Below are 25845 nucleotides of genomic sequence, written 5' to 3'. Positions count from 1 at the left end.
AAAAAAAAAAAAAAAAAAAAAAAAAGGAAAAAAGCCAAGTGTTTTCACTGATCTGCATGTCTGTCCTAATGCCAGTACCACACTGGCTTGTATTATAGCTTTATAATGTGTCATTTTGTGTTAATAAGGCCATGCTGGCCCTCAAGCATTGTTACTTCTTTTCAGACATTTTTCGGATGTTTTGAATATTTTGCATTTTCCTATGAATTTTATAGTCACATTATCACTCTGTACAAAAAAACCTGTTGAGGGTTTCAAGAAGTGCTGTCTCCTTCCAAGAGTGTTTCAGGTACTTCGGTACCAGCTGGGAGGCCAGGAGGCCCCTCACCCTGGACCCCTGAAGGTAAGTCTAGAGGTGTGAGGGCAGCTCCTTGCCTGTCTGCACAGAGAGGCCTGGCAGAGCCTTGCCCAGCCTCTGGCTGCAGGAGGGGTGAGAACCCTCAGGCTGGGCCGGGATTCTCCGGCGCCCGGCCTCCACACCCCTCTGCCCTGCGCTTAGCCTTCCTCCCTCATCTCAGTCCTGGGGTTCACACCTTGTTTAGCTTAGCAAATGCATATTTAATACTTACCAACCCTTTGGGCCATGTTCTCCTGAGGGCTTGGGGGCATGTTATCTGAAGGGAGGCTTTGTACAGCAGCACTTCTTGCTCTCAAATCCTGTGGGGTGTCTGAGCGCCTTTATTCTGTCTGCCTCCAATTCATGGTGCTCGGACAGCGGGGTGCCCGGCAGAAGCAGAAATGCTGCCCTGTGTGTGGACTGCACTTTTAATTGCTGCGTTGCTCAGCAGTCCCCGTTGGTGCTTCCCTGGGGGCAGCCAGGTGGCACTTGAGATGCTCCCGTTTTGACTGTAAAGCGGATGATCAGATCTTTGGAATTATCCGTAAGCCGTAGGAGCCGTATCTTCTCCAGGACTCTGGAGTCCACTTCTTAGATAGGGATTATGATGCTCCATGGGGCAGTTTTCTACAATCCTGCATGAATCTTTTTTTTAATATCTCGGTGAAAGGGGAGATATAACAGAGATGTCTAAAGGTCCAATAGTATCTGTTTTTCTGATTTTATTTTGTTGTGAATTTAGGAGAAACTGGCTCTTCGACAGCAGCTTAATGAAGCAAAGCAGCAGCTCTTGCAGCAGGCAGAATACTGTACAGAAATGGGAGCAGCCGCCTGCACCCTGCTGTGGGGCGTCACCAGCAGCGAGGAGGTGGTCAGAGCCATCCTGGGAGGAGTAAGCATGTCCAGCGGCCTCTGGATGCTGCTGTTGTAGCTCAGAGCGGCCGCACGTCTGCTAAGGATTCAGACTGAGTCCGCGTCTCGCTGTCCGTTGGCCTTAGTTCATTCCTCAGACTCAGCGGACACCGGCTGTGCTCAGCCCTCTGTAGCCTGGTGCTTAGGGATGTGTAGAGCGAATGCAGTGGGTCCTCTGCCTTCCAGCACCCACGGGTATTGGCAGATCTGTCACCGCCTTGGTGTTGCTGAACTCGTGTGTGCAAAGGGTGTACCATGGCTCAAGGTGCTTTTCTATATTGCATCTCATGGCTAACGTAGTGCAGCACTTAATTTTGTGGATGCCGTATGTTCTCTGACATTTGTGTATAGGAATACATGTATTTATATATTGGGGAGCATCCCAGAAGGGAAGGGATTTGAAATGGGCCTTGATGAACAGGAAAAGAGCAGAATTTTGGAAGATTGACCTGACAGTGAGTGAGGCAAGATCAGAATGTGGGGTGTGGGCCCTGGGCCCGGACCGGAAGACTGGCCCAGCGCTCTGGAGGGGAGAGGGGAAGGAAGAGCACAGGGGACAGCTGTGGCTGTTGAGGCAGAGGTGGTGACGGGTGGGGCTGACGGCTGAGGTGAGAGAGGAGCCCCGCGACAGGTGACCTCGGGAGGATGGTGGACGTGGAGGGAATGGTGGTGAGGAGGCAGGTGCTGGCAGGAAACAAGTGGTGGGTTTCTTACCACTTAAAGAAATCACTGTGTCCGACTTTAGGTGAGAGGCCTACGTGTATTTTTAAAGACTGAGCTTTACTGAGGTGTAACTTCCATGCTGTAGAACTCACTCACTGCAAGTACCGTTCAGTGGTTTTTAGCAAATTTCTAGGGTGAAACCATCACTACAATCCAGTTTTAGAATTTTTGTGTTACCAGGAAGTGCCCTTCTACTTTTTGCAAGTGTATGCTTGCTTGCTTGCTGTCTTTTTACTTAACTAAACTGTGCCTTGGTTTTAAAGTTCTCTTCAGAATCCTAGTACCCCCAAGTAAGTAACCTAGAGGTTCTGCAAACATGGAAAGTTTTTGCCAGATAATGAGGGTTTAAACTGCTAGAGGAGCCTTTTTTACATGTTGTGGTTTCAATTAAGATTTTCTTGCAACACAAGATGTGCTAAAGATTTGAAAGTCTCCAAAACATATAACCTATTTTTTCTGGTAATTTCTACTATATTTTCGTGTTAGTGTATCCCAGTACCTCCATCATTATACATGTAGACAGACAGATAGAAATAAGCTTATCAACCCCTAGGATAGCTTCCCTTGTCCCTATGTGCCCCAAGCTGTTTTCTCTGATCCCTCAATGGGAACTTTTGTGGAGAAATAGATTTTTAAATATTCCTTCTATAATAAAAACCAGTCTTTCTTCTGGGTCCTATACTTTTAAAATACTTTTACACTGTATCTGAAAAGTTGTGACACTTCCATGTCCAAACTTTCAGGATAAAGCTTTGAAGTTTTTCAACATCACTGGCCAGACAATGGAGAGTTTTGTGAAGTCGCTGGATGGGGATGACAAGGAACTTGATTCTGATGAGAATCAGTTTGTTTTTGCTTTGGCTGGAATTGTAACAAGTAAGTAATTCTCAAATGTGGTGGCTGTGGGATGGAGCAGTGATTACCCCGTGTGATGTGTGTGTGTGTGTGTGTGTGTGTGTGTGTGTGTGGTGTGTGTGTGTGTGTAAGCAGCTCTCAGGAATGTTTTCAGATACTAGCCTCACCCTGGGGAATCTGACTCCAGAGAGCCAGGATGGGGAGCAGGTGTGTGTATTTTAGAACATAACCCCCAAGGGACTCTGATAAATATCAGTTATTAAGAATGACTGATCTAAAGGGAGTACAAGTTCGTTTGCATGTTCTGTTTGGTTATGAACATCAATGGGAGTCCAAAAACAAAGCAAACTGTAAATTCTGCTGCTTTTTACTTGGAATCATTGTCATTTTACTGACGTCTAGATAAAGAAGAGCCTTAAGCTACACTTGATCTTAGCCAAAAGGCCGAGAAGCGATTAGAAAAGCCTGAAGCTGGGCTTAAACTGAGCTCTTGTTTTAAAGAATTACAAACATTTAAATTGTCTTTTTAGTAATTTTCTTCTGAAAGTTTGAAAGCTAGGCTTTTCTCTGAGAGTTAGGATAGGATTCCACAGCGAAACCATTGGGAAATCCCAGGGACTTAATGGTCTCCTCGTGTGCTGAGGGGTGGCCTATACAGCTGCCACCAGCTAGTGCCGGCCCTCGCATCACGGAAAATGGAAATTAAAAGGGAGGCTTTCAGCATGAGGTTATGGGCAAGAGCTGTAACCGGAAAGCAAGAGCAAATGAAAGGGAGTGTAGCTCTGACGAAGGGCAAGCCGGTCCCCTAACAAAAGAAAAAGAAGGTAAAAAATGGCTTCCGTTTGAGAACTGAAGCAGGCGCTGGTCTGAAGAGCGGGGTCAGACCGGCCCTGCGACCGGGAGTGGGCAGCCGTGTGCGGGGGCTGCGGTGGGCCGGGGGCACCTGGAGTTGTCTCAGGCTGGCTTTCCTTACAGCGTGGTAATGGCTCCTGCTTGGAGCGGTTGAGAGTGCTGGGGTCCAAGGTGACATGAGGGTTAGGGCACTGGGACGGCGGGGTGTAGCTGACCACTCCTGCTCCTGCAAATGATCTCTTACCTTGGTCCCTGGTCTCGAGGGGCATGAGATAGGCTAGGGAAAGTGAAGGGTAATAAACCTTGCCCTGCCAAATTTCCCTAAATGATTAACACACCTGTGTCCGAAGTGTTAAGGTGATAGAGGGTACAGAACGAACGTCAGACTTGGTTCTGTTTGTAGTAACATAGTGGATATCCGCAGGCCCAAGTGAAGAGTTGTGGGCTTTAGTAAAACAAAAACAGCAACAAAACCCTCCTTTAAGTCCTGGATTGCCTCCTAAAGAAACAGATGGCGCTTTTAATGGGGAACAGGTTTGGGCCTGCATTGGTTTGTCCTCTGTCCCCATGATCTGTGTCACTGGTGACCACGGATGCTCTTTGTTCTGCGTCCATGAAGTGGTTAAGTATATTTCTGCAACTGTTCCCCTCACATTGAACTTCATCTCTGCCATAGCCCATGCTACTCCTAGGGTAATTTTCTGCTGTTAAAGACGGAAAATTCTGCTTTCCTCACAGCATTCTTCTTTTACTGAAACCCTAATGGGGCAGTTCCTGCGTAGCCATTTAAGAAATGATCCTTTAAAAATTGGTGGTACATTGTGCCGGGTGGGTGCTGAGGTCGCAGTGACCTCTGGCAGGCCTGGTGTGGCCTGGCAGTCACTTGTCAGTCAGGACAGCTCTTCTCTCCTCTTTTCACCATGGTTCCTGTGGCTGAGTGGGCAGAAAGGCTCCCCTTTAGTTTTTGCATGCCCCACCCCTGCTGTGGTATTTAACCCCAGGGCCTCTCTTGTGCCTATTAAGCAAATGTTCTACCACTAGGCTTCATCCCCAGCCCTTTTAATTTTACTTTTTCCAGAAGGGTCCCGCTAAATGGCTAGAACTTGTGATCCTCCTGCCTCAGCCTCATGAATAGCTGGGATTCCAGGCATGTGCAGCTATACCTGGCTGAGGGCTGTTTTTTAATTGAAGACATTTGCATTGTTTTTCTTACAGTACTAGGGATTAAACCCAGCTTGCACTCAGCTATATCCCCAGCCCATTTTGTTAATTTCTTATTTTGAGAGAGTCTCACTAAACTACTAAATTGCCCAAGCTGAGCTCAAACTTGCGATCCCTCTGTCTCAGCCTCTCTGAGTGCTAGGGTTACAGGTGTGCACCACCATGCCGGATGGTATTTGCAGATTTGATGATTGGGTTTTCTGTGCACGTGACCCAGAACTTTTATATTCTATGTCATTTTGCTGAGTGGAGATTTTTTTTTTTCAGTACTGGAGATTAAACCCAGGAACAAACATACTAGGCAAGCAGGCACTCTGTCATTGAGGAATATCCTTTTTTATATGTTTTTTATTTTGAGATAAAAATCTTTCTGTGTTGCCCAGGCTGGTATCAAACTTGTGATCCTCCTGCCTCAGCCTCCTGAGTAGCAGGAGTTACAGGTGTGCACCACTGCATTCGGTTTGAGGTGTGAATTTGAACCGCTTGAATTGTGCGGAGGCTGCAGTTGGGGGTGGAGCTGGCCTGTGCATAGCACCTCAACCCTGTGTGGCCTTGTTTTCCACTGCCTGTGGTGGCCCACATGAGACATGGACTCCTGAGGAGCTGGAGCGAGGGCTGTTACGCCTGGGTTAGTGAGTCTGCCCGAGGAGGTTTCACACGCACAGTGCATTTCCACAGTGCCGACTCAGAGACTTGCCAATACCATGTCTGTCCTGGGGGAGGCGGGCTTGGTGGAGACCATGGCACAGAAGTCACCCCGCTCTCCTTTCCCTGAAACAGAAGCCCTTTCTACTTACGTACAGTATGTGCACTCATACAGTGAGTTTCACACCCTTTGCGGCTGTTTTGACAGAGCACTTGCCAGTGACAGCACCACGAGGGTGTGGGACTCCCCCTTTCCTCCTGCTGCCTCCCCCTTCCTGTCGTCAGTCCCTCCTCCTGTCAGCCCCGTGGGACCTACCCTGCTGATTTGTGGGGTGTTCGGCTACGTTTTCTTGCTGCCTTGTGTGGCATCGCAGGTCTGCCTCGGGAGCACGTGTACCTGTCCCTTATCTTAGTTGCTCCATAGCCAGCCTCAGCCCTCCGTGTCCAAGAAAAGCTGTCGTTTTGTAAATTATCCGCCCCTTGCTCAAGGGGAGAAGGAGGAGCTTTCTCCAGTTTATTGTATCCTAAGCAAAGACTGAAGTCAAAATTCTTACTCATCCTTAGTCCCCTTTTTAAAAGACAGAGTCTTGCTATGTAGTCCAGGCTTTGAACTCACAATCCTCCTGCCTCAGCCTCCCAAGTGCTGGACAGAGTCACTGTTCTTGTAGGTTAGTGTAGCACAGAGGGTCTGGATTTCAGGTCCACTTGTTCTTATCTGCATGGTGGAATGGAAACACCTGCTCTAATGACCCTCTGTATTAGGCTTTGTCCTTGTGGCAAAAGACCTGACGTGCACAACTGGAACAAGGAAAGGATTCAGTGTGTGGTTGGTGAGTTTCAAACAAGCATCTCGGTAGAGGGCCACGGCAGAGAGCTGGTCACCTCAGCACAGGCAGGAGCACAGAGGGCTGGAGAGACTCTGGAGGAGGGAGCAGTGCAGGACGAGAACGTACCTTCTGGGTTGCATCTGAGTGACCTCCCTCCCCCAGCAGGGCCCTGCCTGCTCATCACACTCAACCAGAAAACCCTCTGTGGCTCTAATCACCTTCCAGAGCCCCACGTCTAAGCATGTGAGCCTTTGGGGGACACTTTTGATCCAAACCATGACACTTTACACATTGTAAATCTGCCACTGCCCTGTGGTGGGTGAGACCATGTGGCAAAGGGAGGTGTTGTCACATAGGGTTGGGGGATGAATGAGGGGCAAATGAAGATGTCATGCTGGTTTAGGTTTGCTGGAGGAACAGAATCAATAGAAAAAGTATATGTAACGAGACAGAAGGATTTATTAGAGAAGTTTATGAGGTCAGAGGCAGGCGAATCTGCTGTGGCTGCGTGCTGAGAGCGGTGGATCCTGTAGCTGCTCAGTCCAAGAGCCTGGAAGCCACAGAACAAAGTGGGTAAAGGGTGCTGTGCATATCCAAGACTGATGGCCCGGTGTGCCCTGGAGAATTGCAGGTGTGAGTCTGTGTTGAAGGGTGAAGAAGTCGGATTGGAGTCTGATGTCCATGGGTGATGGCAGTAGCAAAAGACACACCTGCCCACGCAGAATGGAGCTTCTCAAAGCAGGCCCACCTCCTCTTTCTTACCTAGTGTTCCATCTGGCTGCAAGCTTATTGGACGGCACCACTCACAATGGGGTGTGGCCTCTCCCTCATTTGCTGGGCTGTATGCCAGTCATGTCTGGAAACACCCCCCAAGACACACCTAGAAGCTTGCTTTACTAGGCTGCTAGGTGTTTCTTAATCTAGTCAACTTGACAGTCACCATAATGGTGGCAAATGGAAAAGAAGACAATAAATTTTTATTTCAGTCCTGTAGCGAGTAATTTGCTTAGCTTGCAAGTGGAAAGCTGATTTTGAAACAGTTTTTCTGCTCCTGGATGATTTGAAAATCTTAATTGTACTTTTTACCACTTTGGTTTTTTTTTTTTTTGGTACTGGGGATCGAACTCTGAGCCTTGCACTTCCAAAGCAGACGGCAGCACCACTGAGCTAGATCCCCAGCCCTTGTACTTTTTACCTGTTATTTCTGTTTTTCACATTTGAATAATATTCAGTAAATATCGCAGCATCAGTATTACTTTGTGCTTGATAATTTAGAGGCAGTACTGGATCAGATTTTGTCTTCCGTGAACCTTGCTAGTTGCCAGTGGAGCTCCTTTGTGTCAGTTTCTGTCCCTCTGGCCACCACGCCCCAGACACTCAGGCCAGCACAGGGAAGCAGCGTGGGGTGGGGTGCAGAGCAGAACTTGAGGCCCTGTGTCCAGCACTGCTTCTGCCACTGACCAGCCCTGTCTTCTCGAGTATGTGACATTTGGTTTCATCTTCTGAGGAGTCTCAGGTACCAGATGGCTCTGGTCTGTGCCGGCTACAGAATTGTATGATTCTGTCTGCATGTGCAGGAAGAAGGGCCAGGTTTTGATCTTGGTTTGTTTGTTTGTTTGTTTGTTTGGTATTGGGGCTTGAATGTGGACCTTGAGCTTGCGAGGCAGGCAGAGGAACCACTGAGCTAAATCCCCGGCCTGTAGGTTTTGAACTTGGACCTGTAGGTCCTCTCCTGTCAGATGGTCTGAGTCTGCAGTGAGGAGTCCGTGGGTAGGCACTGAGACTCTTCCTGCCTTTGGCTGTTGCAGATCATGCTGCTATGGATACCTGTGTACATGTTTCTGTGGGCATCTGTGTTGTCAGCTCTCTTGGGTGTACACCGGGGAATGGAGTAGCAGAGTCCTATGGTAACTGCATGTAACGTTTTGAGGAACTGCCAGGCTGTGCTCCCTGATAGCTGCACCATCTTGCATCTTGCTGGCTCCTTTTCTCTGTGTCTTTGGAAAGGGAGTCTTTTTCTAGGCACGGGCATATTTGTTGCTGTTGGTTGGTTCTTGGAGCATCCATTTGGTTCTCAAGCCACTCTGACTCCAGAGAGATCATCAGGAATTGTCAGGGTTCACAGCACTGTCTTTGGCCCTCCTGAAGGTGAGGTGGATGTGTAGAGAGCTGGTTTTCAGGTCCAGCACTGGTCAGCACCACTCCCTCCTGTGTTATCTCTCAACCGTCCATTGAGCTGTCCGTCTGCCAACAGAAGCACTTTAGACTCTGGGCAGCAGAGTGAGCAGTGCCACCTGACGCACTGTGGGGAGGAAAATGCTCTGCAGCCTTGACGTGGCAGCTTTGCAGCCAGCTGGTACTGCCCATTGGCATGTCTGAGAAAACAGCACAGAGTCAGGTTAAAGATCTGAACTGTGTTTTCTGCAGTGGCACCCTTTACGTCCCCATGAGTGGTAGACGAGGGCTCTGGGTTTTCTACATCCCTAATGGCACTGTCATTTTCTTTTTAAACATAGATCATTCTTTTTATCTTTTCTTCATTGAGGTGTCTTGACGCCTTTGTTGAAAATTAATTGACCAGAAAGAAGGGATAAGAAAAAAAAAATCAAAAGAAAAAATGGAAACAAAGCTTTTGTATGTGGGGGTGCATGGGAAAAGAAGAAGCAAGCTCTGTCATGTACTGGTACAAGTTGCCTCTGATGGATGTACCAATAAATGATTTCTAAAGAAAAAATAAAAACAGCTTCCCTTACCCTCTCAGTCCTGGATAGACAACACTCTGCTTTCTATCTCTATGACTTTGACTTCATAGAAGAAGAATCATACAATAAATAGATTTGTTTTTAGGTTTCACACACACACACACACACACAACAAGCAAATCATTTGACCCTAAATGTAAGTTTATTTCTCTACCTTCGGTCCTGCTGTTGGTCTATGTGTGTATCGTTATGCCAGTACTCTATCTTGATTTTTAACACTGAAAAATTACGACCTAAAGCAAAAGTGTCAGACACACCTCAGATGGATTTATATACCTTTCTCAGCAGGTATAACGGATACCAGATTCATTTCTTAAACTATATAATTCCCATGCTAAGCTCCGGAACTGCCCATAAACAATTTTAATGAGAATGAACCTAGGAAAAAAAACCATTCGAACAGAAAATTCAGACAACCCTTCGTCTGCTTGCAGTGCATGGCAACAAAATCTATTCTGCTTTACATGGCTCGCCAGTACCCCAGACGGATTAAATACCAGTAACCCAAATCCTACCTATGCTGAAAAGTAGATGTGAATAAGTTCGGAGGGTAACAGATGCTGGCGCTGACTCTCACAGATGCTGTATTTGAGCTTAGTTGCTGCCTCGCAGTAAACTGCAGGGTTGGTGTTTGCTGTTACAGTACTGGGACGAACAATTTCTAGCTCCATTTGCCAGCAAATGTCATGTTGGGAGTTGTTGCCTCCTGTAATATGTAAGATAGAATGTGTGTTTGGCTATTTTACTTCCGTGAGGTAGTAGTACTATTCACATTTCTGTTTCTGGGTAACAAACAACAATAAACAACAGAGTTTATTTTGCTCACAAGTCTGCAATTTGTTCAGGGGTTGGCTGGACGGTTTGCTGCTGCCCTTAAATATCTGGGGTTTCAGCTGGGATGACTTGAGGTTCTGAGGGGTGGGACAGCCGGGGCCTGGAAAGTGTCCTTGTCCCTCTCTCCTCATGTAGTCTCAGGGCTTCGCCTCTGTCCCTGCTCCGTGTGGCTTCTTCATTATGGGAGCCACAGGTGACCCAGGGCTCCTAGAGCAAGTGGCAGAGGACCAAGGTGGTGGTCGTGAGGCTTCTTGCTGCCCTGCAATGGGCACACGGTGTGAGTTCTGCTGTGTCCTAGTGGTCACAGTGAGTCCCCACAGAGTGGACACCGCAAGCCTGTGTGTGGGCGTGGCTCAGTAGGAAACAGTCCTCAGAGGCCGGCGACCAGAGGCAGGGCCATGAGGTGCTCTGCTGTCTTAGCTGAATGGTGTCTTCCCCTACTGGGTGTTTATTTTCTTTACTCTTCCCTTAGGAAAACTAGAGTGTGACATTTGCTGGAAATTTTAGATATCAGTTTAAAGTTCACTAAACAGAAAAAGTAATTTTGTGTAAAAGGAAGGTCCTGTCCTGAGAAAAGCTGCAGTTATCGTGAAATTATGTATCAAATGACACAGCTTCAGTTATGAGGCAAAATGCTGGAAAAATGTAGATACAAGGAAAAATTCAATCGGTTTAGCGGACTTCAGTGTACTCCACCTGGTCCTTCTCAGCACAAGTAAACAAAATAAATAGGAATGTGAAGAATCTGATTTCATAAAGTCAGTCTGGTAGCACTAATGCAATTTTGTGTTCTGCAATTAGATCACAGTTAGTCAGAGACACAACAAGTAACTGTAACGTTCACCTTCTGCTTTTGCTTTCTGTTTTTTGGGACAAGGTCTCACTACACAGTGGAGGCTGACCTTGAATTAGTTATGTTGTCCAGGCTGGCTTCGAACTTGGAATCGTTTGCCTCCACCTCCTGAGTGCTGGGATTAGAGGCCGGTGCCCTTATGCTCGGCTCCCCCTCCACTTTTGATAGTTCTCAGCAGATTACAAATAGAAGAAAACTTCCTTAACCTGGTAAACGATGTCTGTCAGAAAGGAACCGGCCATCACGCTGAACTGTGGATTCCTAGAAGCGTTTTCATTAGGGTCAGAGAAAAGACCAGGATGCTGCCGCCTGCCCCACTCCCCTCGGCTTGCTTATTTACAGAGGTCGTAGTGATTTAGGGTCACTTTGGTGATGTACCTGACTGAAGAGAACACCTACAAACAGGCACATCCGTGTCCTTGGGTCCCTGAGGCACACAGACAGGCTTTAGGGGATGCTGACAGGTCCTAGCTGAGCTAGGCTGAGCACAGTGGCTCGCTGTGGTTTCCACATAGGAAGATGTGTACTTGTTGATTGCAGTGGGACAGAACATTTAGAAAAAAAGGCCATTTCAGAGTCAGTTTTCATGCTCTCCTCTTGGAAGACCTGTAATTTCAGTTTCATGTCGTCGTTACAAGTCACCAGCAAATACTCAATGCCAGGTGAGGCCGTCCGTCACCTGACCTTCCCTGTGACCCGCCAGCTTCTGGTCTGGTGCTCTGCCTGGTGCTGCAGGCAGGGAGGGCCTTGCTCCATTCCTGGCAGCGGTGTTTGCTCCCAAGCAGGCCCTGTGCCTCCATTAGTAACTGCGGGTGTCAACTCCTTGTCCCGGCTTAGCAGCTCAGGGACAGCAGTGCTGTCAGTGCCTTGTCGTCTGTTTTCCTTAGGTCTTTTAGGAGAAGAACAGGTGCAGGTGCTCCGTCCGGGACAGAATTTTCCAGATTCCGAAGCGCCTGTGATCCTGACGCTGTGTTTCATCTCTGTTGCAGATGTTGCTGCCATAGCCTGTGGCCGCGAGTTCCTGGTCAGTTCCAGTCGGGTGCTCTTGGACACCATGCTGCAGCTGCTTGGGGACTTGAAGCCAGGACAGTGCACCAAACTCAAAGTGTAGGTGGATTCTAGCTAAACCTTCGTCAGTGTGCATGCTACTCGGAATGAGCTCAGGGGGCCTCTCTTCAAGTAAACACAGTTGTTTTGACAGTAGTTTTAAAAAATAGAAAAATGAATTGCCTAGAGAATTTAAGGGATATGCTGTCTCTTATGTAGCATTTTAGAAAAAGAAAGAATGGTGTCATCCTAGAGCAATCAGTGAGTCCCAGATATTATCAGGTAACACTTCAGGGTTAGAATGAACTTTGATAGGTATTTGTCACAACAGCACCCCACTTATAGGTACCCAAATCTACAGTAAGTCTCTGCTTAACGAACATTTGCGAACTTTCACAGGTGTACTGTACAAGACTTCGTTGGCTTCTGAATGATCAGTTCTCCTAGAACAGGACTCATTCCCAAGCCAGGGACTTGTTGAATTTATTGTGACAAACCAGTGAAGAAGCACACCCATTTATTATCTCACAGCTGTGTAGTTCATAAATCTTTGTGGGCTTGACTGGTTTTCTGCTTGGGGGCTCCCAAGGCCAAAATCAAGGCGGTGCCGGCTGGGCTCGTCCTGGAGGCTCCTGGGAAGCATTTGCTTCTGGGTGCCTTCGCGGCCTGGCTGATCCCCACCAGGCCAACTGTACCTTCTCGTGGGGGCTGCATCTTCAGCCCGGGAGCTCGCTCAGGCTGTTTACACGTGCTGTCTCCCTGGCCCCTCTCCTGCTGTCTCTTCAGGTGACGAAGCTTTGCCTGGGCTGTGTACTTCAATCAGGCAAACCTGGATAAACCCTTCTAATTAACATAGCCTGCTGATTGACTAATTCCGCTGCAGAATCCCCCAGACAAGTAGTTTAACATAAGGGTGTGATGTATTCATAGTTGTGGGATTAGGCAGGACTGCTTTCCAGTTTTGGACATTGAGCTCAGGGCCTCATGCATGATAGGCAAGTGCTCTAGCACTGAGTTCCATCCCAGCTCCAGGACAGGAAATCTTGGAGGCTGTTTTAGGGTTTTGCCTGCCATACCATCCATTCCAAGTATGGGCTGTTACTTGTTGGAGCACTGTTGTTTTGCTTGGTTTTCAATAATAGCTTTTTAAAAAATCTGTGCCAGATACTTCCAGCATCTGTATTGTGCAGACCTTTGTATTTTTTGTGTTTTCCCCATGTGAGTTGAAATTTTCATATTTATTTGCATGCTGAGTAATTTGGGCTTCACCCTGGGCATTTGGGATGCTATAAGAGTCTTGTTCAAATCTGTTGGAAAACGTAGCCTTGTTGGGTTTGGGCCATGAGTTTGAGTGAAAACCTTTTCAGTGTAAATGCCATCCTTTTTCCAAGTTGCAGCACCAAAACAAAGCTAAAAACACATTTCCACCTCCTTGGATCTGCCCTCGTCTCTCTTGTAAGCCCCGGGGGCCTGTGTGGATGTGGGTGCTCCTCTCCCCTACCTCTGAGTGCTTGAGGTGCGGCATACCTTAGGCAGGCAGGGAGCGTATAACTCTGTTGGGGCCCCTTTCCAGGGCCCCTCACTCTCCACAGTACGTGGGGTTCTGTAGTTCCCCAAGGTTCCCCTTTCCAACAACTCCCAGGAATGCCAGGGCTTAGTGTGCCCTGCTGCTGCCACCGCCATTACTGCCCACAGCCATCCAGCAGACAACTGACTGCAGAGGCCCTCAGATCCTTCCGGGCAGGGAGCATTCTCTCCCACAGAGTCTGAGTTGCCTGTGGCTCCACTGCCACCACAGTGCTGCCTGCAGACCCCTCCCCTGCCTTCAGGCCTGGACCTGGGCCTTCTGGTGCCCTCCAGGATAGGCAGTGCAGCTGCTGGGTTGGGGCTCCTGCGTCCAGGCCAAGGGCAACTGGTGGTTAGTGTCCTTCAAATCCTGCTGTCCTTCACCAGTCTGCTGGCTCCTTCTCACTTTTCAGAGACCTTGAGTACCTTTTTCCAGTATTCTGTTCAAAATCTGTCGCCACAATCCCTAGAAATGAGTGGGGTGTGCTTCCGCCATCCCATGTGGACCAGGCTCCGGTCTGCCGTAGTGTTTTGTGCTAACCCTCTGTGTACCGGAGTAATGTGCATGCTACACGTAACACGTGTGTGTCGTTTCATTGGGGTAAAGTTGTACAGATTGTCTGTGCATCTAGATATTTTAAGTATCTCACATCAAAGTAGATGGAACATTTAGGTCATCCTTTCCTTGACTGATGGGCATTTAGGTTCTTATCAGATTTCATGCTACAAATATAATGCTGTAAATTCTTGGCAAATCTTCCTTGCTAACCTGTGTGAATACTCCAGGAGTGGATTGTTTGAGAAGTAGGACATGGAGTTTATAAGATACTACACTGTGCTGATGCACCATTTCCTGCATCCTTGTCAGTGTTTCATTATCACATTCCCAGAAAGACTTACACAATCTGTGTCTGTCCATCTGTCTGTCAGTCATCCATCTGTCCACTTCCTTCCGGATTTGGAATACCAGGGAGGATGACTCCACAAATTTGTAGCAAGAGGCTTTCCCTGTGAGTTACCCATTCTTGGTCCATTTCCTGTTGTGCTGCGCTGGAGTCCTTTGGAGGTTAATCTGTTGGCCACCTTTGCTTCTGTGGTCTATACAAGGACGGTGTTTAGAGGCCAGCTAACCCCCGCCCTAGCTTTAGGGCAAAGCTTTGCGGGAGGTCTGGGATCCTACAGCCTCTCTGGTTCATCTGTGGAGTTCTGTGCCTTTTGGTCTTAGTGAGCTCCTGTCAGTTGCACTGGGTGGGGAGTTGCCTGCAGAGCCATTTCATCCTCTTTCAGCAGCCCTCCTGCTTCCACACAGACTGGTGGCCTCCAACCCCACTTGGGATCTTAGGTTGCGTCAGCCTGAGGCATCTTCCTGCGGAGAGGCTGGCTGCCTCCTGATAAGGCTGGCTGGCTGCCTGTCTCCTTCTCTGCAGGGGGCTGCTCTCCCCCAGCTGGCGCCTTCCTTGCTAACTCCCAGCCGGGAGCCCTGGGGAACAGGACCTTTTCTGTGCTATAAATAAGCCTCTCTTCTTCTTGGCATCTCCGGCCTTGACTGACTCTCCTGGGGCTTCTGCTCTCATTACTGCTCTGCAATCAAGCCTACACGTTTTTAGCCGTTGGGGCCTCGGACTCAGTGGTGGGGGCAGCTTTCTCCGGGCTGCCATTTCTCATCTATTCTCATGTAGAATCTTCTTCAGAATTGAGGCAACCACTCCTGTCCTTCTCGACCTTTTCTGACCACTGAGACACTTTCCTTCCTTCACTCATTGCTGGCCTTGGGCCCCTCCTGTTTCCAGCTCCAGCGCTTGCAGCATCTTGTGGACAGATTCCTCCAGCAGTCTGATCGCAAGGTCCCTTGTCTTCCTCAGCTCCAGGATTTGTTATGCTCTCCACTCCGAAGGCTGGCTGCTCTGTGGCCCGTGCTGCTTTTGTCACAAGGGCACTCTCTCACCCTGGGGTGGTCAGCCAGGCACCTGCCCAGTCCTCCTGCTGTTCAGCTCTGCCTCCTGGTCTCACGATCCACCCCTGGGCTTCTGTGTTTTACTCAGCTGGACCCTGTGTCCCTGTGTGTCTAACCCAGCACGAGCCTCGCCGCCCACCTTTTCCCTGCCTGTAGCCTAGCTGCCACGTGATTCTTGAGAAGGTTACTGTGATGCTCATGTCAGTTTTTCCTCTCTTGCTCGTCCTCCGCGCCCCTCAGAGCCCCTTCTGCACCCCGATTCAGTTCTTCCTGTTCTTTCTGTGAGACCTGACTGAGCTAAAATGACTCTTTGCTGGCCGATTAATGACCCCAGAGATTGCTGTGCACCCCTCCCCTTATCAGACAACAGGTACCGGGGACACAACATTCAATTTTGGACTTGACTTGTCGGGATGGAAAGCTTGGGTCAGCACCGTCGAGGAACAATTATTGTTATATCACTCGTCCTCATGTTTGGTCCCTGCATGGAAAGATGGAGATGAAAACTCATACATCAGAGAGTAGCTGCTGCCCAACATTATCATTATGCTATTTATGTGGAATAATGAAAATTGGCCTGAACATAACAAGGGGTAAGGAGTTAGCCCCAAAGCAAAGGGAGGAATGATAGGGAGAACTTTTGTAAATAACAAAAGCCTAGAAAGTGTTACAATGTAGAATGGCTTCTGCTGTCTCCGACAGCAGTTTGTTTTGTTTAGCTAAAACTAATAGGCACCAAAGGCACTAATTGCTGAATGAGGCATTTGGCCTTACCCTGAGATAACAGGGCACGTCAAGGTCTTGAGCTCCGATGAGACTGGAGCCACCCGATCGTAAAAGTGTCTAAATGAAAGAACCATTGTTAACACTTGCTTTTCTGACCCTGTGCACCCGCTTCCTATGGGCTAAGATGGATAGCTGGGTGAATCTTCAAGGCAAACTCCCCAACAGCAAAGAACTGTTGCATCTGGGTTGAAAGTTAACTGTCTTGTGACCATGATTTACATATCTATAAATGAAATGTAACCACCTGAATGAGGCCATGGCTGTAAAACCTATAAAACCTATGCACAATCCTATAACGGGGCTTCACTTCTCTTAGAGAGTGGAGTCTGCCCATGCGTAATAAACTTCTTTCAGTTTTTATCTGTGTCCCGTACTTGGTGTTTTCTCCCTAGCTTGGTATAACACTTTCCACAGTGTCGAGGTGGACTGGGAGCACGCTGTGGGTGAGCCCTGTGCCTCCTCTGCACGTGGTGTCCAATGCCACACAGTGGAGGGTGCCAGTGTGAGCGACTCCGCCTCCCTCAGCTGTCCCCTCACCCTGTTCGCTCCCTTCAGTCGGAGGCGCATGTGGTGTGTTGGTGCCTGTACCTGTGCTCCCACTACCACCTCGCCTACTGTCCACTGGGAGTTTGCCCCATTGGCTGTCACCTCTTGCCTTGGCATGTTCCAGCTCTCCTCACCTCCAGTCCCTCTTCAGCCTTTGTCTCCTCTTGCACTGTGGTGGCCTTCATCAGGGCCATTGAGCCTGCATCAGACCCTTTGCCAGCCCTGCTGGAATTCAAGAGGCCTTGGCTGTACCAAGCCTGATGTGTCTCCCCAGAAGGAAGGTTAGCTCAGAACACCCTCTTCTTTTGCTTTCCCTGGAGGTTTCTGCAGGCCTGGGTTAGGCTTGATTCCACCGAGGGACCAGTGGAGTGGTAAGTGGACCTTGTTGGAGCTTGGCCTCTGTGAGTTAGTTCAGGGTCATGGCTTCCCAGGCTGTGTAAATCCTGGCTAGCCCTAGTTTACCTTCATTGTTTTACAAGATGCTCTTTTTAACTTTTCTAGTCTAGAAAGTTCCAATATCTAGTGGCCAGGGACGGCGGCTGACCCCAGAGAGCCCTCTGAGGCACTGGGTGCTGCCAGCAGGCGGGAGCGGTGTAACTTGATCTCCACTTCCTCACACCGCCACAGTTCTCCACGTGCACGTTGGCCTCAGAGTGTGTGCGGCAGGGGAGTGCTCAGCGGAACCATGTGCCCCGTGGGCGCAGTCGGCTAAGGCCAGGTGGTGCCCTGCCTGCCTCCTTTCCCCACACTGCTACTTCTCTGTTCAGGGACAGCCTGACAAGCGTCAGGAGCTCCCTCCTCGTCGCTGTTCTGTCCTCTCCCTCCCCCTCTAGCTGTGGGTCCCTGGGCTCACGAGGGATCTGGGCGGTGTCCAGGACACATTTGCAGATATTTCCCTGACTACTTTGGAGGTCAGGAATCTTCTCCATGTTTGGTAAGCTTGTATGCGTTTCTTTGGTGGACTGAGGGACTGTCTTTGTTGCTCATCTGTCTATTAGGTTACTTGGCTTTTATTGAAAAGGCTGAAAAAGTAAGTTATTTAAGGGAGGGCAGAGGTAAGGGGAAAAAAATGAGAATCAAGACTTGCCATGTAAAGGTACATGATCCCAACAATGAATGTAACTGTACTGTATCCCTAAATGTACCAATAAACTCAATTAAAAAAAAAAAAGATATATAAAATGACCAAACTTGCTCGGGTAAAACCCTTAAAATTCCTTTCAGGAAAACTGAGGCTCGCAGCATATCAATTTATAGTTTAACATTAGACCAGCTCAGTGGATGTTAACATCTTGTGGCCAAAACTCGACGCCACTTGTAAGTGACAGCTGACAGGAAAACAGCATCTGCCTGCTTTTTTGTCACTGGAAGAAAAAGTTTGAATCTCAAGTGCACTAGCTTGGGAAACAAAGTCTACTTTTAATGTCTCTAGTACTAAAGGAGTGATTTGACGGCAGTTTCTTTTTTATAAAGTCTTCTTTTAATTTTAACTTTCATTAGTACGTGTTTACAGCGCATAATGATTACATTCATCTTGGGGAGTTGGTACGCAGACATAGCACATCTTAGTTCTTTCTGTGCCTTCCCCTCCCCTCGTGGCAGTTTGTTTTGGCTCCGCAATTGACAGTTGGGAACTAGACACATTACTGATACTGTGCATATTTTTGATTGGAATTGAAATGTCGTCTAGAAAGCACTTGCACGAGAACCAAAGTCGTTCCGGGTTTGTGTTCTGCTAGCCGCTGTGTTCTTAAAAGTCAGTGGTCTTCTGTGAGTATGGCCTGACAAAGATGTGGGATCTCTGCTGACAGCCGTGCTTGTCACAATTACATTTATACCCTGCCGATTTTTTAGGGCTGATGGATTTTGACCAAATAGGGAATTTTAAACAAATTTATCAACTTGTGAATTGTTTTGCTCCCATAGCAGTCGATGAAGAATTCCAACTGGACATATTTTCTGAGGTTTGCCCCATATTACAGTTATCGCCAGATGGTAGTGTTCCCTTTGAGATCTAGAGAAGATGATGTGTCTGTTTTCATACTGTGAAGTGGAAGTGGGCAAACTTTCTGTGGAACATGAGAGAGGAAATACTTGGGGCTTCGTGGGCCCTGGCTTCTGTTGTGGTGACTCAGTCTTCCTGTTGTGGCCTACATGAAAACAGCATGGACAACACAGGACTTCGAACTGTGCATTTGTGATCTGAAGCAGGACCTTTCCCTCCTGGGATACTGATTAAAGACCTCAGAAATTAGTCATGTGCCAGATTCTTCTCGTGAGCACTACACTTGAGCAGCCTTTCTGTGTCAGTTGCTTTTCTCCCATTGCTGAGACAAAATACCTGACACCCCAAGTTAAAGGAGAAAGGGCTTATTTAGCCCAGTTTGCAGAGGTTTCAGTCTATAATCGGCTGCTCCGAGACAGGGTGGCACACGGCAGAGGGCGTCACAGAGGAGAAACAGTTCATGGCGCCCATACAGTAGCAAAAGCAACAAGGGACCTTAACAGAGTCTTTCTGCCCCTTTTATCCAGACTACCAGCGGTTAGGGCGGTGCTGAACCAATCAGTGTCCTGGTTTAGTAATCAGATGCCCTTAATTCCAGCATCACACACTCTAGACTCAGCCATCTCTGACTGCACGAGGCACTGGGGGGACATCTAGACCCAAAAAGTAACACCTCAGTACTGCAGCAAGCAGGTTACTGAGCAGAAGCTTTGGAATAGTCTAGCACAGTCAGTGAAACTTGAGAGGACTTCCGCTTTGGCTCCCTGTGTAGCCTGCTTGGAGACTGAGGGTCATAACTTGAGGACTGAGAAGCCCTGGTCTTGCAGGTGATAGTGTAGTTTATCTTCTCTGTGCCATTGGCATTGACTTTGAAAATGTCGAGGCTTTCAGTCCTTAGATGTTGTTTCACACCTAATATATGAGCTGAGTCCCTGCTGTGTCCATTCTAGGGTACTAGGCTGTAAGATGATAAAACGAATCAAGGAAGTTGCTTGGGAAAAAATGAACCAGGGAGTGATTAGGGAGGACTTTGACATAGCAGCCTGAAAGAAAAAGAGTGGGCAGTCGCTACTTTTAACAATAAATGGGGTGATTAGTGATATCACACCTGCCTCCTAAGCCCAAGTCCAGTGTTAGACCCCTGGGGCGGGGTGGGGGGCTGATAATTGAGTGGGATGCCCGATGCCATATTATCTGAGATAAGGTGAGATTTGGCTCAGGGATTTAGCTCAGTGGCTCTGTACTTATCTCGCAAGCACAAGGTCCTAAATTCGATCCCTGGTACTGAAAAAAAAAAAAAAAAGAAAGAAAGAAAGTGAGATGCAAGGGCAGGTTGGATAAGACTGGTATAAATAAAGATGGTGACAAATCTGACCAAGAGTTGACCCTAAGCTTCCCGACTTGCCCGCCTGTGCAGTAACTGAACTCCACTCGTTCTTGGAGAAAAATGATGAATGATTAATGATTGTCCTTTGGGACACCATATTGTTAGGGCCTGACTGTGGAGTGGCCAACTCTCTGGCCCTTCCTGAGACTCTCTGTGGAGACAGCTTAGGTGTCTCTTTCTGGGACTGGGCTGGGTACGAGGAAGCCAGCTGTGTTTCTTTCTTATGATAAACTGTTTCCATGTAAATGCAGCTAAGGACCTACACTAGCCAGTGACATGGGAAAACTAGACATTTTAGCAGAAGACTATCATCAAAGTTGTTTTGTGAAATTTGTGTATGAATGTATCATAATTTACTTCGTTATAAATGCCTTATTAATGGACTGAATCATTATTAATGATTTACTCTTGCTCCAGGCTCCAGTATGTCTTGGCATGGTGCTCTTACGAATTCTTTCTGTATTCAAAATTCTGATGTAGTCAGGCGTGATGGACCATGCCTGTAGTCCCAGCACTCTGGGAGGGTGAGGCACATGAGCCCAGCCTGGACAGCTCAATGACTTAGTGAGATCCTCTCTCAAAATAAAAAAATAAACAAAAAACCCTACCAGATATAATACTTATTGTTGGATTTTGTCATTATTTTTAATTTTTAAAAGCTATTGAATATATGTATGGTGGTTAGGATGCAGAAGCAGCTTGCTTTTGGGCTTTGCCTGGGGATTGGTGGAACACACTTCTGGGTGCATTTAATGGGTCGCGGAGGTGTGGCCTTGAGGCTCTGGACCTGGTCCCTGCCCCTTCCTCTCTGGTGGTGTCCCTGCTCTCCTTCCTGGCCGCCACAAACTTGGCAACTTTGCTTCACCATGATGCTCCCCCTTGGAGCCTGCTGACCATGGACTGAATCCCCTGAAAAGGTGAGCTAAATTAAACCTCCCCTTCCTACCTTTTGGCTCCTGAGAGCCCTGCTTTCAGGGTGGCCCTTGCATCTTTTTCTCTGGTTGCTCCTTAAACCTTGCTGTCTTTGGTGTAGACTTAGATTGCACTGTATGCAGACTTGCATTTTTGCATTTCTTGAAATGTTTTTGTGACTCCTGGATCTGAAAGGTTTTATTTATTTCCTCATTCTGGAAAAGTCTCAACCATTATGATTTTAAAACATTTTTTCCTCCACTGTTCTTTCTACTTTTTCCTTGTGGAGCCCTAATTGGACACACATTGGACTTTCTCACTCTAGCCTCTCTCATCCATTTTTCTTTCTTTTCTATTTTCTGTTTAGTATTTCTCCTTTCACATGTGTTCATTTACCTTGCATTTTAGCTTGATTATTAACATTTTTCATAAGTTCTATTATTTTATAATTGCCTGGTTATCCATAATAGTAGCCCTGACTTTTTGATCACGTTTTAATTTCTTTTAAATGTGTATTCACTTAATAAACATACCTATTTCTGTTCTGTAACTGCTGCTTCTAGTACCTGAGAACTTCTTGGCTTCTGGCTCTGTCAGCGAATCCTTTTGCTGGCTGTTACTTGTAGTCTTGGCCCGTTTCATGCCTGGGGAACTCACTTCTGTTACTACTACACTGATGAGGACTCTGCACACGAGGCGGAGGACCCCGGCCTGTAGTGTCCACTTGGCGGGGGGACCACCATCCCGGGGCTGTTTTCTGCTGCGGTCGTTAGCATGTAAGTTTTCAGGCCCCATGGCAGTGTATACTCGTGCCGTGCTCTAACACTGACTTTCCTGGCTGACTCTGTTGTGCTCACCTTCCACATTGTTCTCCATCAGAGATGTTTCCCTTTGTTTCTTATAAGCCTGTTGGTTATTTTGAAGCTTTTGAAAAATACTTGTTTAGCCCTTTCTGTTGCTCTACAGTGTGAGGGGTCTGGGCTCTTTGGTACTGAGGTCTCGGTATTCTGCAGCATTTTCAGAAGCTAGAGTCCTATAGTTTCTAGCTTCCACTGGATTCTGTTTCCAGTTGTGATTCGGTCCCTGAGACTGTACAATTCTGTATCGCTAAGGGGTCTGCTTTATTGGCTGTTCGGGGTGGGAGGGATGTGATCATCTGTACCCCCCATGCTGTGGACTAAGTAGCCTCGTGTGGCCTGTATGGCTGCCTGATGTCGCGTGTCATGCTCATTGGCACCATTAGACATGGGTGGCTGCGTTGGACTTTGAGAACATGTTCACTTAGGAGCTGAGGACCTTCTGTACATCCGCGGGCCTGGTGCTGCAGAGGTGAGCAGTGTGCGGTTTCTCTGGGGCCCTCTCTGCCTGCATGCCTGCTTTATGTGTCTGTAAAAGGGGGTTTGTGATGTCACTGCTGAAGTTTCCCATGCTCCCGGACTTGGGTGGACGAAGATCTCTGCACACAGCTTCCGCTCACCGTATGTCCTCTCTTTTTGGACATCGGAGGTGGGAGGAAGCCTCTGGACACCTTCAGGTCCTCTGGAGGAGGAGATGCTGTTAGGGAGGGCCAGCGCGCCAACACCATTTCTTTTGCATTTCAGGTTAATGCTGATGTCCCTGTACAATGTGAGCATCAATTTGAAAGGCTTAAAGTACATCAGTGAGAGCCCTGGCTTCATCCCTTTGCTGTGGTGGCTTTTGAGTGGTAAGTGGTGTTATTTGCACACTTCTTGCACAGTTGTGTGCTGTGCCTCTGCAGCAGGAGGAAGTGTTAATGGATTAAAAGTCAGGAGCGATCATCTCAAGATGTTATATCTGCTGGGCATTGTGGCACATTGTAGTAGCTGTAATCTCAGCTACTTGGGAAACTGAGGCAGGAGGATTGCAAGTTTGAGACTAGCCTGGGAAACTCAGCAAGGTCTTGTCTCAAAATGAAAAGGGCTGGAGATATAGCCAAGTGCAGGGGCCCTGAGTTTAATCCACGTAAAAGGGGGGTGAGGAGAGGAAAGGGAGGGGGAACAGATAGATATTACATACTAGTTATTTAAAAATGACTTCGAACCCTAGAAAATACGTCGGTGTGCTGAATGGACTTTGACTGTGGTTCTCAGGTATTGCTTTCACCTTAGTCATGATTAGCTGGTGAGCTGTGACAGGAAGATTATCTTATACACCAGCATCAGCTGCACAGTGCTGTGTCTGGAGTCTGTGGAAGGGGTCCTGTTGTGAAGCATTTGGGGGGAATCAGAGTGCTCAGGCTTTATCTGTGTGTGTGTGTGTGTGTGTGTGTGTGTGTGTGTGTGTGTGTACGCACGCGCATGTGTACATGTACTCATACACTGAAATCTTTACGGCTGGGGTGCCGGCCGTGTGGTAGAGCACTTGCCTGCGTAGGTATGAGTGAGGCCCTGGTTGGAACCCCAGCACCACAAAAATGTCTTGAAAATAAAAATCTATCTTTATGGCTTCTTTTCCTCTGCCCTTACTACTACCAGTTAGCCTAAAGTGTTATTCCAATTTCACTACAATTTTAACACTATGCTAACGGGTGTCTTGTACATTTCCTTTGAGTATGCAAAATCTTCCCTTGTTTTTTCATAGTGCAGATCTTTTTTTAACTTCATTTCACTTAATGCTTATTTTCTCTACTATTTAAAATGGACATTTGGGGGCCAAGGATTTGGTTCAGTGGTTCCTCCCTCTGCCTCACAAGTGCAAGGGCCCAAGTTCGATTCCTAAGTAAATGAAATGAACATTTGCTAATTTGCTAAGTCTTGATATCAATATCTACCTGCAAAATCATTGCAAGAGTCAAGGTAATGAGCAAACCTGTCGCCCAGAAAGGTGTTTCATATCCTCCCTGGCCCTCCCTTTTTGCCTTCTGCTTCATACTTTCTAGAGAGCCACTTACCTCTTTTCTGCGCTGTAGTTGTTTTTGTTTTTTACAGTTTTAAATAAAGCTATATTGTTGGTATTCTTTGTTGCCTAGCTTCTTTCCTTCAGCATAATTGTTCTGCTGTCCACCCGTGCTGTGTGTGTTACACACTTCACTGTGTGAGGAAGCACGATTGAGGTGTATTGATTCAGCTGCCATGGTTGGGCCTTTCAGTTGTCTCCGGCAAGGGCCAATCCCAGCTACAGCTGCCCGGCGCGTTCCTGTGCCGGTCTCAGTGTGAACTGTGCTTTCGTTTGTCTTGGGCAAACACCCGGGAGCAATGCTGCGTGTGGCACCCAGGGTCTCCCACATCTAGGTCAGCCCTCTGCCGCTCAGCTCCATCTCCAGCCCTTTTTGTTCTGGTTTGAGACGGCGTCTTGTGAGCTGCAGGTGGGCCCAAGTGTGCATTAGCGCTTGCTCTGCTTGGTCCGTTTGGCCCTAGACATTCCAGTAAGGAAGGAGGGCGCCGTCGTGACCGAGTGACGGCACTGGGCATCTGTCGGCTGCCCCGTGGCGCCCCTGCTTCGGTGCCGTGCTGTTCTGTTACCACTCCGGCAGTACTGAGTTCCTTCTTGTCATGGAGCACCCGATCCTCACTGTTCTCTGGGCACGAGTCCGTTGCTAGATGCATGGGAAGAACATTCTCTCCCACTTTGTGGCTTGTCTTTCATTTTGTTTAGAGCATCTTTGGAAGAGCAGATCTTGATTTTTGGTACTTTATCGGTTTTTCTTGTATAAGTCAGGTTTTTGGTGTGGAAACCCTTGCCCAAATCAAAGTCTCAGGTTTTCTGAGTTCTGTGTTTTCTCCTGACAAATTTATAGTTTTTCGTTTTACATTTAGGTGCACGATCCATTTGATTTGACGTTGGTGGGTGGTGAGAGGTGTCTTTGGGCTTCTTCGGCATGAAGCCTCTTGCTGGAGCAGCACCACTGGTTGGTCTCCCTCTCCCTGTCCCTGTCCCGTCTCTGTCCCTCTCCCTCTCCGACCCCTTCCCCACCCCTCCCCCTTCCTCTCCTCTCTCTTTCTCTCCCTGTCTGTGTTGTGAACTATCTTTGTTTCAAGCATCAACTGATAAGATATTTTGGGGGCCTGTTAGTTTTAAACAGTAAGTCTTGGTGGCTTTGTAATAACCCTTACATCAGGTAGCAGGACTTCTCCAGATTTGTTCATTTCTTTTATTGGCCTACTGTTTAATTTATTTATCTTTATATTTAGTTTACTTGAATCTGGTTCCAAACAGCCAGATTTGTTCATTTTTTTCAAAGTTAAGTTTTGGCTTTTTTTAAGCCCTTCCTCTCTTCATTTGAATTTGAAAATTAACTCTTCACTTTCTACCAAAATCTCTCCCACTGGATTTCTTACCAGGATTGTGTTGAATCGACAGTTCAGTTATGGGAGAATTGAAATTTAAACCACATTGAGTTTCCCAACCCAGAGACTGGCGGGTGCTTCCTTACTTCTTCAGATGTGGCAAAGACACGGAGGTCTCTCCCGTGTCTTCGTGTTCTGTGAGCTGATGGACAGGCCTCTTGGTTTCTGGCTGTCTTTCCAGGAAAGTATGTAGAGTAAACATTGAGGGGTAGAGTTTCTGTCTTCCTCCTTGAAATTTAAACCACATTGAGTTTCCCAACCCAGAGACTGGCGGGTGCTTCCTTACTTCTTCAGATGTGGCAAAGACACGGAGGTCTCTCCCGTGTCTTCGTGTTCTGTGAGCTGATGGACAGGCCTCTTGGTTTCTGGCTGTCTTTCCAGGAAAGTATGTAGAGTAAACATTGAGGGGTAGAGTTTCTGTCTTCCTCCAGGGCAAGATGTGGATGTGTTTACAAGCTTTTTTTTTTTTTTTTTTTTTTTTTTTTTATCGCTATTAGAATTTTCTATCGACTGT

General features: G+C 47.6%; 1 protein-coding gene and 1 pseudogene across 15 annotated transcripts in view; one reads left to right on the top strand and one right to left on the bottom strand.

Annotated features, from left to right (window-relative positions):
• Hsf2bp (heat shock transcription factor 2 binding protein) overlaps positions 1–25845 on the top strand; it is a 70985-nt gene that overhangs the window by 20664 nt on the left and 24476 nt on the right. For 13 of the 15 annotated variants that reach the window (XR_004518815.1, XR_004518818.1, XR_004518816.1 and 10 more), the window contains exons 4-7: positions 1080–1229; positions 2716–2848; positions 11811–11928; positions 22626–22729. Coding sequence is in view for 9 of the 15 variants with exons in the window: in XM_010636516.3 (XP_010634818.1) it covers positions 1080–1229; positions 2716–2848; positions 11811–11928; positions 22626–22729 (505 nt within the window). In the remaining 6 variants the exon portion in view is untranslated. Of the gene's footprint in view, positions 1–121; positions 344–1079; positions 1230–2715; positions 2849–11810; positions 11929–22625; positions 22730–25845 lie in introns of those variants that run through there. The other 2 variants (XM_033768177.1, XM_033768178.1) reach the window with 2 other exon arrangements.
• Positions 3113–3283, bottom strand: LOC117283298 (annotated as a pseudogene).

Source organism: Fukomys damarensis, unplaced genomic scaffold (assembly GCF_012274545.1).
Source record: "Fukomys damarensis isolate Sample0158 unplaced genomic scaffold, DMR_v1.0_HiC HiC_scaffold_24, whole genome shotgun sequence".
Lineage (NCBI taxonomy): Eukaryota > Metazoa > Chordata > Mammalia > Rodentia > Bathyergidae > Fukomys > Fukomys damarensis.
This window is presented reverse-complemented; position numbering and strand designations above follow the sequence as displayed.